The sequence below is a fragment of the Episyrphus balteatus genome, chromosome 2 (genome assembly GCF_945859705.1).
Source record: "Episyrphus balteatus chromosome 2, idEpiBalt1.1, whole genome shotgun sequence".
Classification (NCBI taxonomy): Eukaryota; Metazoa; Arthropoda; class Insecta; order Diptera; family Syrphidae; genus Episyrphus; species Episyrphus balteatus.
This window is the reverse complement of record NC_079135.1, coordinates 32,873,989-32,892,043: the sequence shown is the minus strand read 5'-3', so window position 1 is coordinate 32,892,043 and position 18,055 is coordinate 32,873,989. Positions and strand designations below refer to the sequence as shown.

At 31.5% G+C, this 18,055-nt stretch overlaps 1 protein-coding gene across 3 annotated transcripts in view; it reads left to right on the top strand.

Annotated features, from left to right (window-relative positions):
- The window catches only part of LOC129912198 (uncharacterized), a 254,318-nt gene that overhangs the window by 209,083 nt on the left and 27,180 nt on the right, over positions 1-18,055 (top strand). For all 3 annotated transcript variants that reach the window (XM_055990344.1, XM_055990345.1, XM_055990346.1), the window contains one exon: positions 8,983-9,178. In XM_055990344.1, coding sequence (XP_055846319.1) covers positions 8,983-9,178 — 196 coding nt within the window. The remainder of the gene's footprint in view (positions 1-8,982; positions 9,179-18,055) is intronic.

Below are 18,055 nucleotides of genomic sequence, written 5' to 3'. Positions count from 1 at the left end.
TTTCTGAAAATTGATTTATTTAGGGTAACCACCTAAAATTAGTCGCATCCTGTAGCGGTGGACTCCCTGATAACAAAAACACCCATGGCAGACATTTTAAGTGTGGCCAAACCCCCGGCAGACGGTCTTGAAAATGCAGTTTTTCTGAAAATTGATTTATTTAGGGTAACCACCTAAAATTAGTCGCATCCTGTAGCGGTGGACTCCCTGATAACAAAAATACCCATGGCAGACATTTTGAGTGTGGCCAAACCCTCGGCAGACGGTTTTGAAAATGCAGTTTTTCTGAAAATTTATTTATTTTACTTTTTCACATAACTCGCGTATTATTGGACCTAGCAGAAAAAATTGTATAGCAATCTTAAAGATAATTGAATTTCCTACAGAATATGTTAAATAAGTTTTTTCGATTAAACCTTCGGTTTAAGAGTTAGGGTGGTTTTTTTGAAGCAAGTCAAAGGGTGATTTTCTTATTTTCGTCATATCTCTTTTATTTGAGCTTTTTTAAAAATTTATTTGGAGTAAAAGTTGTAGATCTTTTTATTACCTTCATTTATTACATTAACGGTTTTTCGATTTTACAGACCGTTTTCGATCTGTAGGAAAAAAACTTCAAAAAGTTTGCAATTTTTTATATAGCTTTTTCCTATATAAAAAATTGCAATCTTTTTGCCCCTCCCCGCCTAAAACTATACAATTTTTTTCTTGCCTGAGTGTAACCTACACGCCTAGGTTTTTTGTTACATCTATTGCAAATTACCCTGTACTATGTAGAACCTTTTTCCTATATAAAAAATTGCAAACTTTTTGAAGTTTTTTTCCTACAGATCGAAAACGGTCTGTAAAATCGAAAAACCGTTAATGTAATAAATGAAGGTAATAAAAAGATCTACAACTTTTACTCCAAATTAATTTTTAAAAAAGCTCAAATAAAAGAGATATGACGAAAATAAGAAAATCACCCTTTGACTTGCTTCAAAAAAACCACCCTAACTCTTAAACCGAAGGTTTAATCGAAAAAACTTATTTAACATATTCTGTAGGAAATTCAATTATCTTTAAGATTGCTTTACAATTTTTTCTGCTAGGTCCAATAATACGCGAGTTATGTGAAAAAGTAAAATAAATAAATTTTCAGAAAAACTGCATTTTCAAAACCGTCTGCCGAGGGTTTGGCCACACTCAAAATGTCTGCCATGGTTATTTTTGTTATCAGGGAGTCCACCGCTACAGGATGCGACTAATTTTAAGTGGTTACCCTAAATAAATCAATTTTCAGAAAAACTGCATTTTCAAGACCGTCTGCCGGGGGTTTGGCCACACTCAAAATGTCTGCCATGGGTATTTTTGTTATCAGGGAGTCCACCGCTACAGGATGCGACTAATTTTAGGTGGTTACCCTAAATAAATCAATTTTCAGAAAAACTGCATTTTCAAGACCGTCTGCCGGGGGTTTGGCCACACTTAAAATGTCTGCCATGGGTGTTTTTGTTATCAGGGAGTCCACCGCTACAGGATGCGACTAATTTTAGGTGGTTACCCTAAATAAATCAATTTTCAGAAAAACTGCATTTTCAAGACCGTCTGCCGGGGGTTTGGCCACACTTAAAATGTCTGCCATGGGTGTTTTTGTTATCAGGGAGTCCACCGCTACAGGATGCGACTAATTTTAAGTGGTTACCCTAAATAAATCAATTTTCAGAAAAACTGCATTTTCAAGACCGTCTGCCGGGGGTTTGGCCACACTTAAAATGTCTGCCATGGGTGTTTTTGTTATCAGGGAGTCCACCGCTACAGGATGCGACTAATTTCAAGTGGTTACCCTAAATAAATCAATTTTCAGAAAAACTGCATTTTCAAGACCGTCTGCCGGGGGTTTGGCCACACTTAAAATGTCTGCCATGGGTGTTTTTGTTATCAGGGAGTCCCCCGCTACAGGATGCGATTAATTTTAGGTGGTTACCCCAAAGTCTAAAAACGCAAAAAAAAACGCATTTTCGGGACAGTCTGCCGGGGGTTTGGCCACACTTAAAATGTCTGCCATTGGTATATTTGTTATCAGTGAGTGTGTGGCGTTGGTTATCAATAAATTTTAAGTGGTTACCCTCACTAAATCGATTTTCAGAAAAATGGTACTTTTGATGCGCTTTTTCTCGACAACGGCCCAAATAAATGCAGGCAGACTAAGGTATTCGTCATCACCATTACCCACGCTACCTCTGACATTCATATGAATCGGTTACCTCTCACGCAAGAAATCTGCTCCTGGCTCTTAGACTATTAGGAGAATACAGTGATGTTTATTTAAAAACAGATGTGATGCTCCTAGCTGATATTTTTGAGAATTTCCGCAATGTTTGTATTAAAACATATGATCTTGATCCTTGTCAGTATTATACAGCACCTGGGTTAAGTTGGGATGCAATGCTAAAGAGTACCAAAGTAGAATTAGAGCTGTTTACCGATATAGATATGATTCATTTTATACAAAAAGGTATAAGAGGAGGGTTAAGCCAATGTACCGGAAGATATGCCAAAGCAAATAATAAGTTTATGCCAAACTTTGATGCTACGAAAAAATCAACATTTTTAGGATATTTCGACGTAAATAACTTGTATGGATGGGCAATGAGTCAATATCTACCAATTAATAATTTCAGATGGCTAAGTGATGAAGACTCAAACAGTTTAGATATAGAATCAATAGCCGATAATTCTAATAAAGGATACATTTTATGTGTAGATTTAGAATATCCTGATTATTTACATGATCTGCATAACGACTTACCATTTTGCCCTGAAAACTTGAAACCTCCATATAAAAACTCGAAGAATACAAAACTAATTGCAAATGAGTTTGATAAAACACGATATGTAATTCATTATCGAAATTTAAAGCAATGTCTTTCAAATGGTCTTATATTGAAAAAAGTCCATAAGGTGCTGGAATTCAACCAGAGCACTTGGCTAAAATCGTATATCGATCTTAATACTCACTTGAGGACTCTATCAACTAATGATTTCGAAAAAGATTTTTATAAACTGATGAACAACAGTGTTTTTGGAAAAACAATGGAGAATGTTGATAAGAGAGTAGATGTAAAGCTTATTACCAAATGGGATAGTGTTGGAAAACGTCTCGGAGCTAATTCTTTGATTAGTAAACCTAATTTTCATAGCCGGTCAATAATACATGAAGACTTAGTAGTAATTCAAATGAACCGATTAAAGGTTAAATATGACAAGCCTATTTATGTTGGGTTTTCCGTTCTGGATTTATCTAAAACATTAATGTATGATTTCCATTATAATTTTATGAAAGTGAAATATGGGGAAAAGTTAAACCTTTTATATACGGACACAGATTCATTCATTTATGAATTTGAAACAAGGGATTTGTATGATGATATAAATAAAAATATAGACTATTTTGATACTAGCGATTACCCAGAGGTAAATCAATACAACATTCCAAGAGTGAACAAGAAAGTTTTAGGGAAGTTTAAAGATGAGTGTTCAGGAAAACTATTACTAGAATTTGTAGGTACTAAATCCAAGTCATATTGCATTGTAACTGAAGACGATATAGTAAAGAAAATAAAAGGAATCAAAAAGAATATTGTTGCTAACGAAGTAACTTTAAATGATTTTAGAGAATGTATAAATACCCCATCCAAATCCTTATTAAAAACGATGCATTGTTTTAGAAGTAATAAGCATTTTATATACACGCAATTAATAAATAAAATCACTCTCACTTATGATGACGATAAAAGATTTGTTATTCCAAATTCATATAAAACCTTAGCGTGGGGTAGCAAGCGAGTAGAAGAATATTATTTTCCGTAGACTTAAGATATAAAATAATAGTTTATGTTATACGAAATATTTTTAAGTTTATATGATAAGACGATTATTGTTGTTATTATAAAAAGAAAGAAGATTTCTCAATTTTGTATTTAATTTTAGTTATTAACTTGAAACATTATAAACAATAAAATCAATAAAAAAAAGAAAAAAAAACTTGTGTTTTTATTCTTTCTTAGATTTCATTTATATGCAGTTCAACTTTTGCTATGAGGAAACAAGAATCTATTTTTTTTTTTTTTTATTTTTTTACTGGAACCCAAACACGATTTTCATAACCCAAAAACGACGTTTAAAACCCAAAACGATGCTTAGGACCCGAAACCCGATGTTCAGAACCCAAACATAACCCGAAACGTGGCGTTCATAACCCGAAACCCGGAGTTCAGAACCTAAACATAACCCAAAACGTGGCGTTCATAACCCGAAACCCGGATTTCAGAACCTAAACATAACCCAAAACGTGGCGTTTATAACCCGAAAAATGACGTTCAGAGCAAACCGCTTTTAACTGCTTTTGAACCGCTTTAAACTGGTTTTAAACCGCTTTAAACTGCTTTTGAACCGCTTTAAACTAATAAAATGTAAGACCGTAATAAAATGATCGCGCATCCCATACACAGGTACATTATATTGACACTTCCCCCACCACATCACCGAAATCATAATATTATCCCCAACAAAATGTTTATATATCTATTAGAGATGATCCTAATTCATTTTTCTTACTTCATGTTACAACATGCAACGCTAATATTGAACTTGGATATTTTACATAAAACGATCATGATCGTTCATGTCGATACATATGCTCACAATTTCTTTTCAATACAACTATTGGTCCATCACAAAAAAAAAAAAAAAAAAAGAAGAAGCAAATAGATGTCTCTCCATAGATTGCAGGTGCATGGGTCCCTATATAATTTTCTACTTTTTGAAATCAATGACAATGTATTTTCTAATTGGAAGTATCAAACTCCTCCCGTTTTGCTCTTCTTCTTCTTGTTTAAAATACTACACGCAGCCACCAAGAATTGTGAATAATTTTCTGGTTGGATTTCTAGTAGGTACCATTTGTATTTTCAATGAAATTATTGGTTGTGGGATTGGATTTGCAGTGATAAATTGGTTGTGGGATACACTTTTCTAGCTGGATTTCTTTGATTTGTGCTTGGTACCGGTTGTATTTCCATGTAAAAATTAAATTCTTGTTGGAATAGTGCTTATTTGGTTGGGTAGCTCGTAAATTCAAAATCTATGTCACTCCCATTCCACCCAATACAAAAATGATGTGTGCACCGATGTTAGAGTAAGTTCAGAAATTCCAATTGGTAGTAATTGTCACTGGTTGGATTTCTAGATCCATTTGTATTTTCATTGGAATATTGGTTGTGGGATTGGATTTCTAGTGATAAATTGGTTGTGGGATACACTTTTCTAGTTGGATTTCTTTGAGCTGTGCTCACCTAAAAAAAAAAAAAGTAATAGATTGGGCTGCATGGATTGTAAGTGTATGTGTGCATATATGATTAGCCTTCTCTTTCAATCAATGTAAAGGTATTGTCTAATTGGAAGTATGAAACTCCCTCATAAAGATCTAAATATAGATTTTTTTGTCATTCTTCCTCTTTTTCTTCTGGTTTTAGATGCTACACACAGCCGCTGGTTTATCAATTACCACGGAATCTGTTAAAAAACACATACAAAATACCTCCCAAAATTTGGTAATAGTCACCATTAAATGTAGTAGATTACCTATACCTTCCATACAAATTTTTGTACGAGAGCTTGGGAGGTTGGGAGGGTCCAGAATCCCCCAAAATACACTACTTAATCCATCAAAATATAACTGATACAAATTTAAAACCCAACCGTGGAACTTGGCATACACTTTTATATCTCTGTGCTTATTTTGGCAGCATTTTTTCAGCTTCCTTTTTTTACATTTATGTTTTTGTTGTGATTTGACTACTTTTTGGTTAATAAAGCTTTATTCTATGCTTTTTAAGGCAGTTGCTTTGTTCTGTTAAGTATATTTAAGTAGGTATTCATTTATTTTGTATATTAAATTTTCTATATTGTTTCGAGATTGAGTACATATATCAGAGACAATACTACCAGCTTAAAAATAAAGATATTTGTGCATATCGAAATACCAATTCAAGCCCACAGTACAATTATCATTTATTAATGGAAAGCTTTAATTTTAAAAATCTATAAGTAGAAGAGCAACGGGCGATCTAGTAGTAGACCATTAAAAAATATTTTATTCATCACTAGATTTTGTCTCTAATCTTTTTTCCCAATCAAAAGTTATATTTCTTTATAAATAAAGATTACTTAGTTTCTCTGAAACACTTTTTCTTGAAATAAAAACCAAAAACTTTTGAATTTGTTGCAAGAAACTTATATAAAAAAAAAAAAAATCAACAAATTGATCCCAAACAATATAATACAGTAAAATAAGGAGAAAAAAGGGGTAAATCTCGGAATGAATGTTAGTAGAAATTTTTTTTGCTCAATATCTTCCTTTTGCCATTCTATAACATATCTCAAAAGTCTAGAAAAATCTCATGTCCGCTTGTCGCCATTTCAAGGTCATATCGCGAAATGGAGATTTTCAAAATTAGCAAAAATAGCCTATGGTATTATATACACATATGATACATGATTTCAAGGTATTTTTTAATGCGGATTCCAAAAAATCTAAAATCAAAACAATCTGACGTCTCTGGAAAAAGTTATACCTGTTTTTCATCTGTCAACTCATATTATTATAACAGTTGCAAACTTACTGCCGAAAAACCCTTAAAAGTTATGGTAGATGAACCAAATTTTGCATGAAGATTTAAGAATCCATCATTATTAAAAATTAAAACAATCTATTACAAAAAATATAGATACCTACGAAATAATGGTATTTTTTGATGGAGGGGCAAATTTTAGGATATGCACTAAAGAAGATTCTTGTTCATCTTAGGAATAAGTGCTAATAGGCTAATTTTTTCATTTTAATCTTTGTTTGGATATTCTTTAACTACCCTCAAAAATCTAAAAAAATCTCATGTTCGCAAGTCCTAATTTTCTTGGTTTGAAAATAAGATGCAGATTTTAAAAAATTGAAAAACTACACTTCAGATATTTGTGTCAGATCAACATGAATAAGGTGCATTACTTTTCAGGGATGATCAGGTTGACTTGTTTGTGAGTTTTGTTGGAATAAGTGTTAAAAAATACCTTTAAATCATGTCGCTTATGTTGGTATACACATAAAAATTTAAACTTTTCCTATTAATTTTTTAAAATCTGCATCTTATTTTCAAACCAAGAAAATTAGGACTTGAGAACATGAGATTTTTTTAGATTTTTGAGGGTAGTTAAAGAATATCCAAACAAAGATTAAAATGAAAAAATTAGCCTATTAGCACTTATTCCTAAGATGAACAAGAATCTTCTTTAGTGCATATCCTAAAATTTGCCCCTCCATCAAAAAATACCATTATTTCGTAGGTATCTATATTTTTTGTAATGGATTGTTTTGATTTTTAATAATGATGGATTCTAAAATCTTCATGCAAAATTTGGTTCATCTACCATAACTTTTAAGGGTTTTTCGGCAGTAAGTTTGCAACTGTTATAATAATATGAGTTGACAGATGAAAAACAGGTATAACTTTTTCCAGAGAGGTCAGATTGTCTTGATTTTAGATTTTTTGGAATCAGCATTAAAAAATACCTTGAAATCATGTATCATATGTGTATATATTACCATAGCCTATTTTTGCTAATTTTGAAAATCTCCATTTCGCGATTTGACCTTGAAATCGCGACAAGCGGACATGAGATTTTTCTAGACTTTTGAGATATGTTATAGAATGGCAAAAGGAAGATATTGAGCAAAAAAAATTTCTACTAACATTCATTCCGAGGTTAAACCCTTATTTGACTGGATTAATAGAAAAAGTTCGAATTTCTTCAATACAAAAAAAAAAAAAAAAAAAAATAAAACTCAATTCCATACAACAAAATGTTTTTCAGTTCACCTATTTTACAAAATAAAAATCATTTCCAATGAAAATATTCTTGTTTTTTTTTTTTTTGTTACAAAAACTATAAACAAACTTTCAAGGTAGATGGTAGGTTGGTAGGTATTCAAATCGAAAGTGAAACTTTCAAGTTAAAAAGTTTCTGTAACGGTTGGTATAATAAAGTTCAATTGTGGTATGGTGATGTGATGGTATGGTTGCTGCTGTTTTGATGGTAATCCTTTCTTTCTTTTTTTTGCACACACTTCTTTGCACACACACAACAGAATAACAAAAAAAAAAAGGTTAATAACATTTCCAATACTTATTGGATCAAGGCAAAACCAGCAAAAAAAGAGAAGAAAATTTTATATTCAAATTTTGTTTGCAAAATTTTTGCCTGAAATGGAATCTTGTAGAAAAATCCTTTTTCTTTTTTTTCTTTTTTTGGTATTTTGTTATCCTTTTATGGAGAAACAAATAAATGTTAAGCTTATTAGGTAGATTTTCTTCCTACGGCGTTTTTCGTTTTACATAATGAACAAAAAGTTTATCCTTTTTCTCACTTTGTTAAATATACCTATTGTTGCTCAAACCCCTTCTGGTATTTCCTGTTGATAATATTAAAGGCTATTAGGTGCTTTTCAATATCTGAATTAGTCAAGGGATACTTGTGGCCAAGTACCAGAATTCAAACATTATTTTTCATACCATAGGCACATCATATATTAATATCAATTTCTGGCACAAATGGCCCTTTAATAAGTCTTTTTTACCTTATTCCCATTCCCATAACCAATCCACCAAAAAAAAAAACATGATATCCGAAACCTTCCAATTCCCTTAATTGAATCGAATTCCATAGGTTCTTCCACCTACTTGATAGCTCTGTTTCCATTTTATGATATGTGCCTACCTCCTTACGTGTACGACAGTTCTATATACATTTGCTATTTCACCTCGTTTTCAATACGATTTCGCTCCTTTCTGACTCGTTTATTTTTTATGATATTTCCATGTATCTTAACATTTAGATTGGTTTTCATTTTCATCTCTATTTTTTTTTTTTTCTTATTCTCATCCCCCTCAGGTCTATATTGTGGGACATATACCACCCGGATCGGATGAAAGACACGTTGGTAGCCAACAAAATGGACATACAACCTTCACCGAGAGCAACAACATGCGATATTTGGAACTCATTCGCAAGTATTCATCAATTATTCAGGGTCAGTTTTTTGGACATTTGCATTCGGACTCGTTTAGGATTATCTACGATGATAAAGGTAAGGAATGTCTTCGAGTGAAACATATATCAACAACATTATAGCATCCCAGAGTACCTACAAAAAAAAGGAGAGATAAGGCGTTATCCTTTTAGCCTCCCAAACCTAATACAAAGTGTAAGCTTTCCTTTTTTATGCGAAATGGTGTCCTGCGACTCATTCCTATTTTTTTTTTAACACAAAGAGATATCGAATTTTTTTTTCTCTCTCTCCGGTTCGTAGGTAGGTATTGAATTTCGAGGTCGATTTTTGTAAAAAGTTTGTAGTCCTTGTATTTCCTGTTGCCTGGGATGCTATGTAGTTTTATCCGATTTGCATTTTTTTTTCGATCCTCTTTTTTTTTTTTTGGAACCGAAGATGGAGAAATAAATTGAATTATCTGTAGCTTTTAAGCTAATTTATCGTCATCCCCTTAACGGGTCTTCTTTTTCTTCAGAAGAGATCTCGCATATACAACACAAGAAAAAGAAGGATATCATCAGTTTACCTCTTGTCCTATAACTATATCAATGTGTGTATTTGTGTGTGTATACAATCTATAAGCGTAAAAAGCTAAGAAAAGTGGATTGCTTCAAACACAAATACCAGGTGTTTTTTATAAGATTAATGATTCTGGGTTTGTTTGTTTTATGTCCTTTGGAAGTCCTTTATTTTTGTTTTTTTCTTTCTTCGACTACTTTTCGTTTTGTGCTTTTATGATTATTGGGTGGTGTGGCACATTCAAGACAAGAAAACACTCCATTTGTATCCAGGGGCGGACTGGGGTTCAAAGGGCCTCCCGGGACTTTAAGGAAAAGGGCCACAAATACATAATTCACTTTTAAAATTTTTAAAAAGAAAAGTTGATATGCAGAAACTGTTTCTTGATATTAAGTTTTTTCACGTTTATTAATCTATAATCTGTGAACAGGCGGATCAATTTATTTGAGTGATTGAAAATAAAAAAAATTTACAGGGCTAAGTTATATAACATTAATTTTAAAACGTTAAGTGGGTTTTACTTTCAGTTTAGTCAAAAGAAAATATGTATTCTTTATATATCTAATATAAGGTCTTTATATATCAATATATCGAATGTCACTTTTTATAAATGTCCACCTCTTCCAAAAATACAAATACTAATCGAAAATTAATTTGTTTGACTAATGTAGAATGTTATTATTATTATTTGATCTCAACACAACGTTCTAGAATTATATTATAGCCCAGGCAAATTACTAAATCAAATCGCATTTTTCGCAGGACTAATTTTTTTTCGTGGAATGTATTTGGGTGAATGTCTTATCATAAAAGTCAATTTTTGGGATGGTAGGATGTCGAAAGCAGCCGCCATCTTGGAAGAGGTTGGTACCATTTATATTTAATAGCTCCATTTTTACTCATTTTAACCAAAAATGGCCAAAGACAGTCTTATTCACAATAAAATTATCTAAAAAATGATGTTCTAACGAATTCCGTGGCTATATTAAATTCAATTTTATAACTGGTCCCGCTTTGTCTCGAAAGGTGAAGACAAATTGACATTTTTACTTGCGATATTGGTATTGGGCAAGTTAAGGATTCGAAAAAATAATCGGACTTGAGATAACAATCAGACATGACATTAAGATGATAGAGTATGCTAAAAAAGTGGGTCCCGCTATTCTGGTCTGTCTGTCCGTCTGTAAGTACCGCGAGTTATAGCCTAAACTAATGGAGCGATTTTTTTCAAACTTGGAAGTTAATTTTTTTAGGGCCAAAACTAACGGCACCTACCTGTCTTTTGAAAAATCGATTTTTTGAAAACGGGTTGATGAATTTTATCGAAATTTCGTTTTTTATTTCTTATAAATGGCATACCAACTATATTTTTTGAAACATCTTAGAAAAATTTTATATATAAAAAATTATTTTTTTATAAAACGGTTTTAACGATTTTCGAATTTTTTTTCTGAAAGTTCCTTTTCATCAAATAGCATAGATCTTTTGTGTAAAAGATCATTTAAAACGGTCTTTAATTAATTACAAAAACAGATTTTATTTATTTTGACTACTTATAGAATTCCTTAAAAATATCAAATTTTAATTTTCCCTAATTTTGTTCAGTAAAATTGTCATATTTTTTAGGTTTCTATATTTCATCAAAAAAATGGAAAACTAAATTTAAAAAATGTTTCTATTTTAAATTTAATTTTTTAACTTTATATTTTTTTTATTTTTTTTTTTCTCGGAACTTAACAAAATCTTAAATTTCCAATAGATATTTAACCCTCCACTGCATACGAAGCCAAATATGGTTTTGTCTGTTTGTATGCACTTTTCTCTTCTCTGTCACAAAAAAATGTTAAAGATTAAATACAATCCTCTTCTTTAAGTTTCTGAGAACCCAGAGATAGTTTTTGCGTGTGTCCGACACAAAATAAAGGTGTATTTTATGATCACAGGTGAGTCGATCAGTCGTGTGCATTGAAATCGAAAATGTAGAATACATTCATACTTTAAGTGTTAATTACTGCGTTTGTTTCGAAAGTAAAGCGGAATTAAAAATTTATTTTTGATCGATTGTCTAATTGTGTAAGCTATGAACCAATTTTTGTTGAAAAAAAATTATTGGCCTGGTCTTGGGAGGGCAAAAAGTACGGAAGCCATATTTGGCTTCGTATGCATTAAGGGGTTGTAAATCTACACAATTTGTTAAATTTTTTGTTGGAAAATTTTATTTCTTTACATTGTTATTTTGCTTGGAAGTTATGTTTTGCTTCAGAAATGGAGCCCCTTCGCCTTTAGAGACATTTTTCTCATGTTCACCCCATTTCCAGCGGCATAACCTTTAAAATTTTTGGGGAGGGGGGCTCACCTATAATATTTTTTAATCATTTTATTACTTTATAGTTTTTGCAAGATCTGGGAGTGGGTGAAAATGTTGGAGCAAGACTAACTTCGACAGTGGAAAGAATGTGAACCAGAAGAAATGTTTAAAAAGGACGAAGACAAATTGCTTTTCTCGGTTCCATGTCTTAAAATGAGCCAAATTTGAATTAATTCGTAACCTTTTGTAATGCAATGTATTTTTTTTACTTTATTTTGTTTTTAAATGATAAATATTTATCTTTTGATGTTTTTAATTGTATTTTTTACATATTCTGAATAAATAAAATTTGTAAGATTTCTTACCCCTTAATGCATACGAAGCCAAATTTAGCTTATAAACAAATTGTTTAAACAAATTAATTTAAAAAAATTTTTTTAATGAAAACCGTTTTGAAACAACCCAAAGAACACAGGTAAAGCATTTTTTAATTTTTTCGTCCGCTAATATTAATTAATGCAGTAGAGGGTTAAGAAAAAGATACTTTTAACTACAAGAGCAAGTAAGTGCGACCCAGTCCGTGCATTTTATTTTCTTATATGCTTTGACCTAAGGGTCTCGGAAATTACTTTACAAAAAATTACGATGGATGGATGTCGTTGTTTTTTCCCAGCATAGTTAGTACCCATTCGGGCAATATCTTGAGTAATAAACGACCAATGTGAACAGAAAAATATTTTAATTTAAAAAACTTCAAAAGGATGCATATCGATAGGAACTTTAAAGTGGAGTATCTAAGGCAAATAATTATTGTAAAAGATCCATAGGAGGCCTACATTGACTAAAGGGCCACAAACAAAATTCTTTGGACCTCGAAAGATCCATAGGAGGCCTACATTGACTAAAGGGCCACAAGCATAATTCTGTGAACCTTTAAAGATCGAAAGGAGGCCTACATTGACTAAAGGGCCACAAACAAAGTTCGGTGGGCCTTCAAAGATCTATAGGGGCCCTACATTTAATAAAAGGGCCACAAACATAATACTATGGACCTCGGAAGATCAATAGGAGGCCCCCTACATTTACTAAAAGGGCCACAAGCATAATTCTGTGAACCTTGAAAGATCGAAAGAGGGCCTACATTGACTAAAGGGCCACAAACAAAATTCGGTGGGCCTTCAAAGATCTATAGGGGGCCTACATTTAATGAAAGGGCAACAAACAAAATTCGGTGGGCCTTCAAAGATCTATAGGGGGCCTACATTTGCTAAAAGGACCACAAGCATAATTCTGTGAACCTTGAAAGATCGAAAGGAGGCCTACATTGACTAAAGTACCACAAACAAAGTTCGGTGGGCCTTCAAAGATCTATAGGGGGCCTACATTTAATAAAAGGGCCACAAACATAATTCTGTGGACCTCGGAAGATCAATAGGAGGCCCCCTACATTTACTAAAAGGGCCATAAGCATAATTTTGTGAACCTTGAAAGATCGAAAGAGGGCCTAGATTGACTAAAGGGCCACAAACAAAATCAAACAAAATTCGGTGGGCCTTCAAAGATCTATAGGGGGCCTATATTTAATAAAGGGCAACAAACAAAATTCGGTGGGCCTTCAAAGATCTATAGAGGGCCTACATTTACTAAAAGGGCCACAAGCATAATTCTGTGAACCTTTAAAGAACGAAAGGAGGCCTACATTGACTAAAGGGCCATAAACAAAGTTCGGTGGGCCTTCAAAGATCTATAGGGGGCCTACATTTAATAAAAGGGGCACAAAAATAATTCTGTGGACCCCGAAAGATTTATAGGAGGCCACAATATGTTTATATTGACTAGCGACCGAGCATTTTATGAGAAAGTTTTCTTTTACAAAATAGAATTTCAAGTGCTTTTAAAAATTTTCTTCTTGCCCGAGGGCCTACCGGGAAAAATCCCGGTTGCCCGGTGGGCCAGTCCGCCCCTGTTTGTATCCTGTAAAATGTTATATATTGGCATATAGAGATGTACTCTATAAATGAAAACCTCTACACCACATACCTCTATATATTTTATACTTTAGTACTTTACGGATTGTTTAATGTGTCGAAGTCAGAAATTATGTTTTAGCTATATATGTATTTTATGCACGGGGACTAGCTATAGTAAAATCGATGACGGTTGTTTTGGTTGTTTAGTGGAAATCATTTATCAAAATAAATTGAATTCCTTACGGTTTCATAAGTTTTTCCTTCTTTGAGTTTGAACGAAGGGAAATATTTTGCATCGAATTTGAATTGAGGGAAATAATTTTCGTTTAAGGACTTTTTTTTTGTATATTTTGAAGAGAAAATTTAAGAAATGCATTTTGAAGGATTCTTCATTTTTTTTTTCTTAGTTTTTAACAGAAACTTATGGTTGAACTTTAGATAAAGTAGTGGAGTAACTAAAGCTCAAAAATTGGCAATATTAGGGAACCCGGCCGAACAGCTTAGATTTTGATGATCTTTTTTTTCAAACGTCGGTAATTAAAAATACTTTAAAGTCTATAGATTAAAAATTGCCGGTGTTGCCGTTTTGATTTTTTAAATTTAATTGAAGATTTTTGTGAACAAAAACAAATTTTTTTCAAAATTTTTCTTAAATTTCATAAATTAATTGATGCCAAAAGATTGTCTAGGAAATTCAAGGAAAAAAAATATATGGGAGTGAGGGACAATCTTCCATAGTTCAAGCGATAGATGCAATTTTCTTATTGACTTCAAACACAAAAAAATAATATTTGAACACAACGGCAACACCTACAATATTCAAATATACATTTTTTAAAAGCTAGAAGCTTAGTCATAATATATGTTAAATTAAAATTAAGTTAATTGAATGAACGGCTTTTGAAAGAATGGTAATTGAACTAAGATTTTTGAAAAAAAAAAAATTATTGAAAAAATTTTAACATGTCGGTTTTTAAACTTGGTCGTAGTATAAAATGCATTTATTTTCAATTTTTTTTGGCCGCATTTATTATGATTTCAAATTATAAAAGGAAATGTCAATATGTATTACGGTTTATGAAAAAAATTAAAAAGTATTTCATTTTCGAAGAACTTTTTTTAATAAAAGTTTTAAAAAAATATGTAACTTATTTTTTTTTTTAAGTTCAACATCTAAACAAAAAATTATTTTTTATTCATTTAATAACCCTTACTGTTGAAAGTTAAATAGCAAAAATTTTAAGTTCCTATTTACCACAGTCTTTGAGAAAATTAATTATTTCAATGCAAACATTCAGTTTTAATAAAAAAACCATTGAAATTGAAGTAATTTTTCATTTTTTTTTTTTTCAAAAGTGTGATATATTTTACCTTTTTTGCTTCGAAATTCAACTGATAATATTTATGGCCAAAAATTCTTTTTAAATAAATTCATATTTTATTAGAAAAAGTTTGGAAAAAAAGTCATTTTAAATTTTTCTAATAACGTTTTTTTTTTTTAATTCTGAGTTTGAGGACCATTTTTTCAAAAAGTTTTGATTAAATTTAGTGGATTTAAATTTAAGAGATAAGAATGAGCTTCTGGCTTTTTAAAAACGTATTTTAAAATATTGTAGGTGTTGCCGTTGTTTTCAAAATATTTTTTTTGTGTTTGAGGTCAGAATGTTAGAAAATTGCATTTATCGCTTAAACGATGGAAGATTGTCCCTTACTGCCTTTTATATATTTTCCTTAAATTACCTAGAGTATCTTTTGCTATCATTTGTTTTATGAAATTTAAGCAAAAAAATTGGTTTTGTTAAAAAAAAATTCATTTTAATTTAAAAAAGAACAATACGGCAACACCGGCAATTTTTAATCTATAGACTTTAAAGTATTTTTAATTACCTACGTTTGAAAAAAAAAATCGTCAAAATCAGAGCTGTTCGGCCGGGTTCCCTTATAATTTGCTTTAGTTACTCTACTAAAGGTATCTGGACACGAATTCGTCATGGGAATAATTAATAGAAGTTTTTGAACTTACTCTGATCTCAGCAAAAAGTACATAGTTGTGTTTCTGTGAGACTTAGAAGTGCAGTCAGAAGAAATTAAACACATTTTTAAACACCAACAATTTATTGGAAATCAGCTATGGACTGTTTTTCTTCATGTTAAAATTTTGAACAATTTGAAACTATCAGTTTTAAAATCTGAAAAAAATTTGCTCTTTTGCATAATTTTTACGAAAACATTTTTTTAGCGTATATATTTAACTTTTCCATTTGATTTCTTCTGAAGAAAGGGACGTCTATTCATTTATTCAAATAATTATAACCTTTAACTGGCCCTTAATCTTTTTTTTTTTCTCAAAGAACATGCGAATATGACCAAGTTAAAATTCTTCTTTTCATGGTCAAGATAGCCTCCATTAATGTACCACAATAAATTGTTCTGTTCCGAAGAAAATTGGCTGAAACTTAAAGAAGCTTGAAAATCATTATTGTTAAGGAAAGAAAATTGAATTTCACTGTCGTCGGTTCTCACATTTATCTTCAACGGCAACCCTGTTGTAAGATCTATCAAAGCCAAATTGAGAAATTGAGTATTAGAGATTTTCTATGTTACTAACAAATTTTTGCTCTCGTTTAGCAGCTGAAGTACTAAGAGGCACATGGAGTTAAAAAGTGTCACAAGTCAAAAACACACATTTTTTTTTTGAGTTTTGTTTTGACATAAAAAATATTAAAAATTCTTCCGGACTAAAATACCTAGTTGCCATTGATATAATGTTTTCCACAAGTTAAAATGTAGTTTTTGAGATTTCAGATTGAATTAAAATTTTATTTGATTAGGTAAGATCAGCATTTAAAATTTGGCAGAAAAAAAAGCAAAAATTCTTTTAAGAAAATATTTTTCGTGAAGAAATCACGCCGAAAAAAATTGAAACGGAATTTCTCTAATAAAATTTTTCCACTAAATTTTTTTCCTACAACAGCAACCTTTAATCTCCCAGATATATTCTATAACAGATCATTAAAGCTGGGAATTGATAAGTCAATTTCAAAAACTTTTTCGATTTTGGAAGCAGAATTTCGGTTATTTTTTTATAATTTTAGTCCTTAAAATTGACCTGATTTTGGCTTCATAATGTCTATCTTATGCTCCAAAACTAAAAGCTTTTTTCCCTTTTGTTCCAAATACCGAAGTGCAATTAAATTATAATTGGTGAAATGCACTTTTTTGCACCCTTTTTTAGTCTTATATACCTAGTCTATTTTTGGCTTTTTAACAATATTCAACAACTCTACCTAAAATCAGAGCTACGAACCGTATGTTCTTAAGAAGTTTTCCTTTTCTGTTTAATAATTACTTCAAGGAAGGTTGAAACTTAAATATTTAAGTAAAACATAAACTCTTATTCTCTGCTTTTTCCTCTGCAAAAACTGTCACATAAGATTTTATGTAGAACTTAAATCCTTAAGTTTCATTTCAGCAAACGGCTTCTAAGTATCTTAATATTCAATCTTTCTGCTTTAATATTGTTATTATTCTAAGAGCCATCAGCAGATTTCTAAAAAAATCTAATATCAGAATTAGAATTTCAAAAAAAAAAAAATTAATTCCAAAAAACATTTGATACATTGAGTTTCCTCAAGGTCACCACCACATTTTTAACAATTTTCCAAGTTTTTGTTGTATTTTTTACTTGCTCAATAGGGCAAGTATTGGTTTCGTGTAAAAAAAAAAATTCGAGGTTTTAATCAAAACTAACATTACGATGATGGAGAAGTCCGAAAAAGTGGTTTTCGTCATGACGTCCGTCGGTCTGTGCGTCGGTGCGTCGGTGCGTCGGTGCGTCGGTGCGTCGTCACAAAAAGCTGTACATGAAGCTGCAGCCTAAACGGGTTGAGGGATTTTCTTGAAATTTGGTACAGATGATTTTTTTGTAATTTCCAAGGTTGTTTTTTTTTTGTTTTTTAATATCTCGCTTTAAACGTATACCTCCCATACAAAGTTTTGGAGTTATTGCAACTTTCTCGAAAACGGCTCTAACGATTTTGATTAAATTTAACATACGTAATGCTGTTTGCAGTTCTAACATAACTGCGCTTTTAGTTTTTCTCAAAAAATGCGGATAGT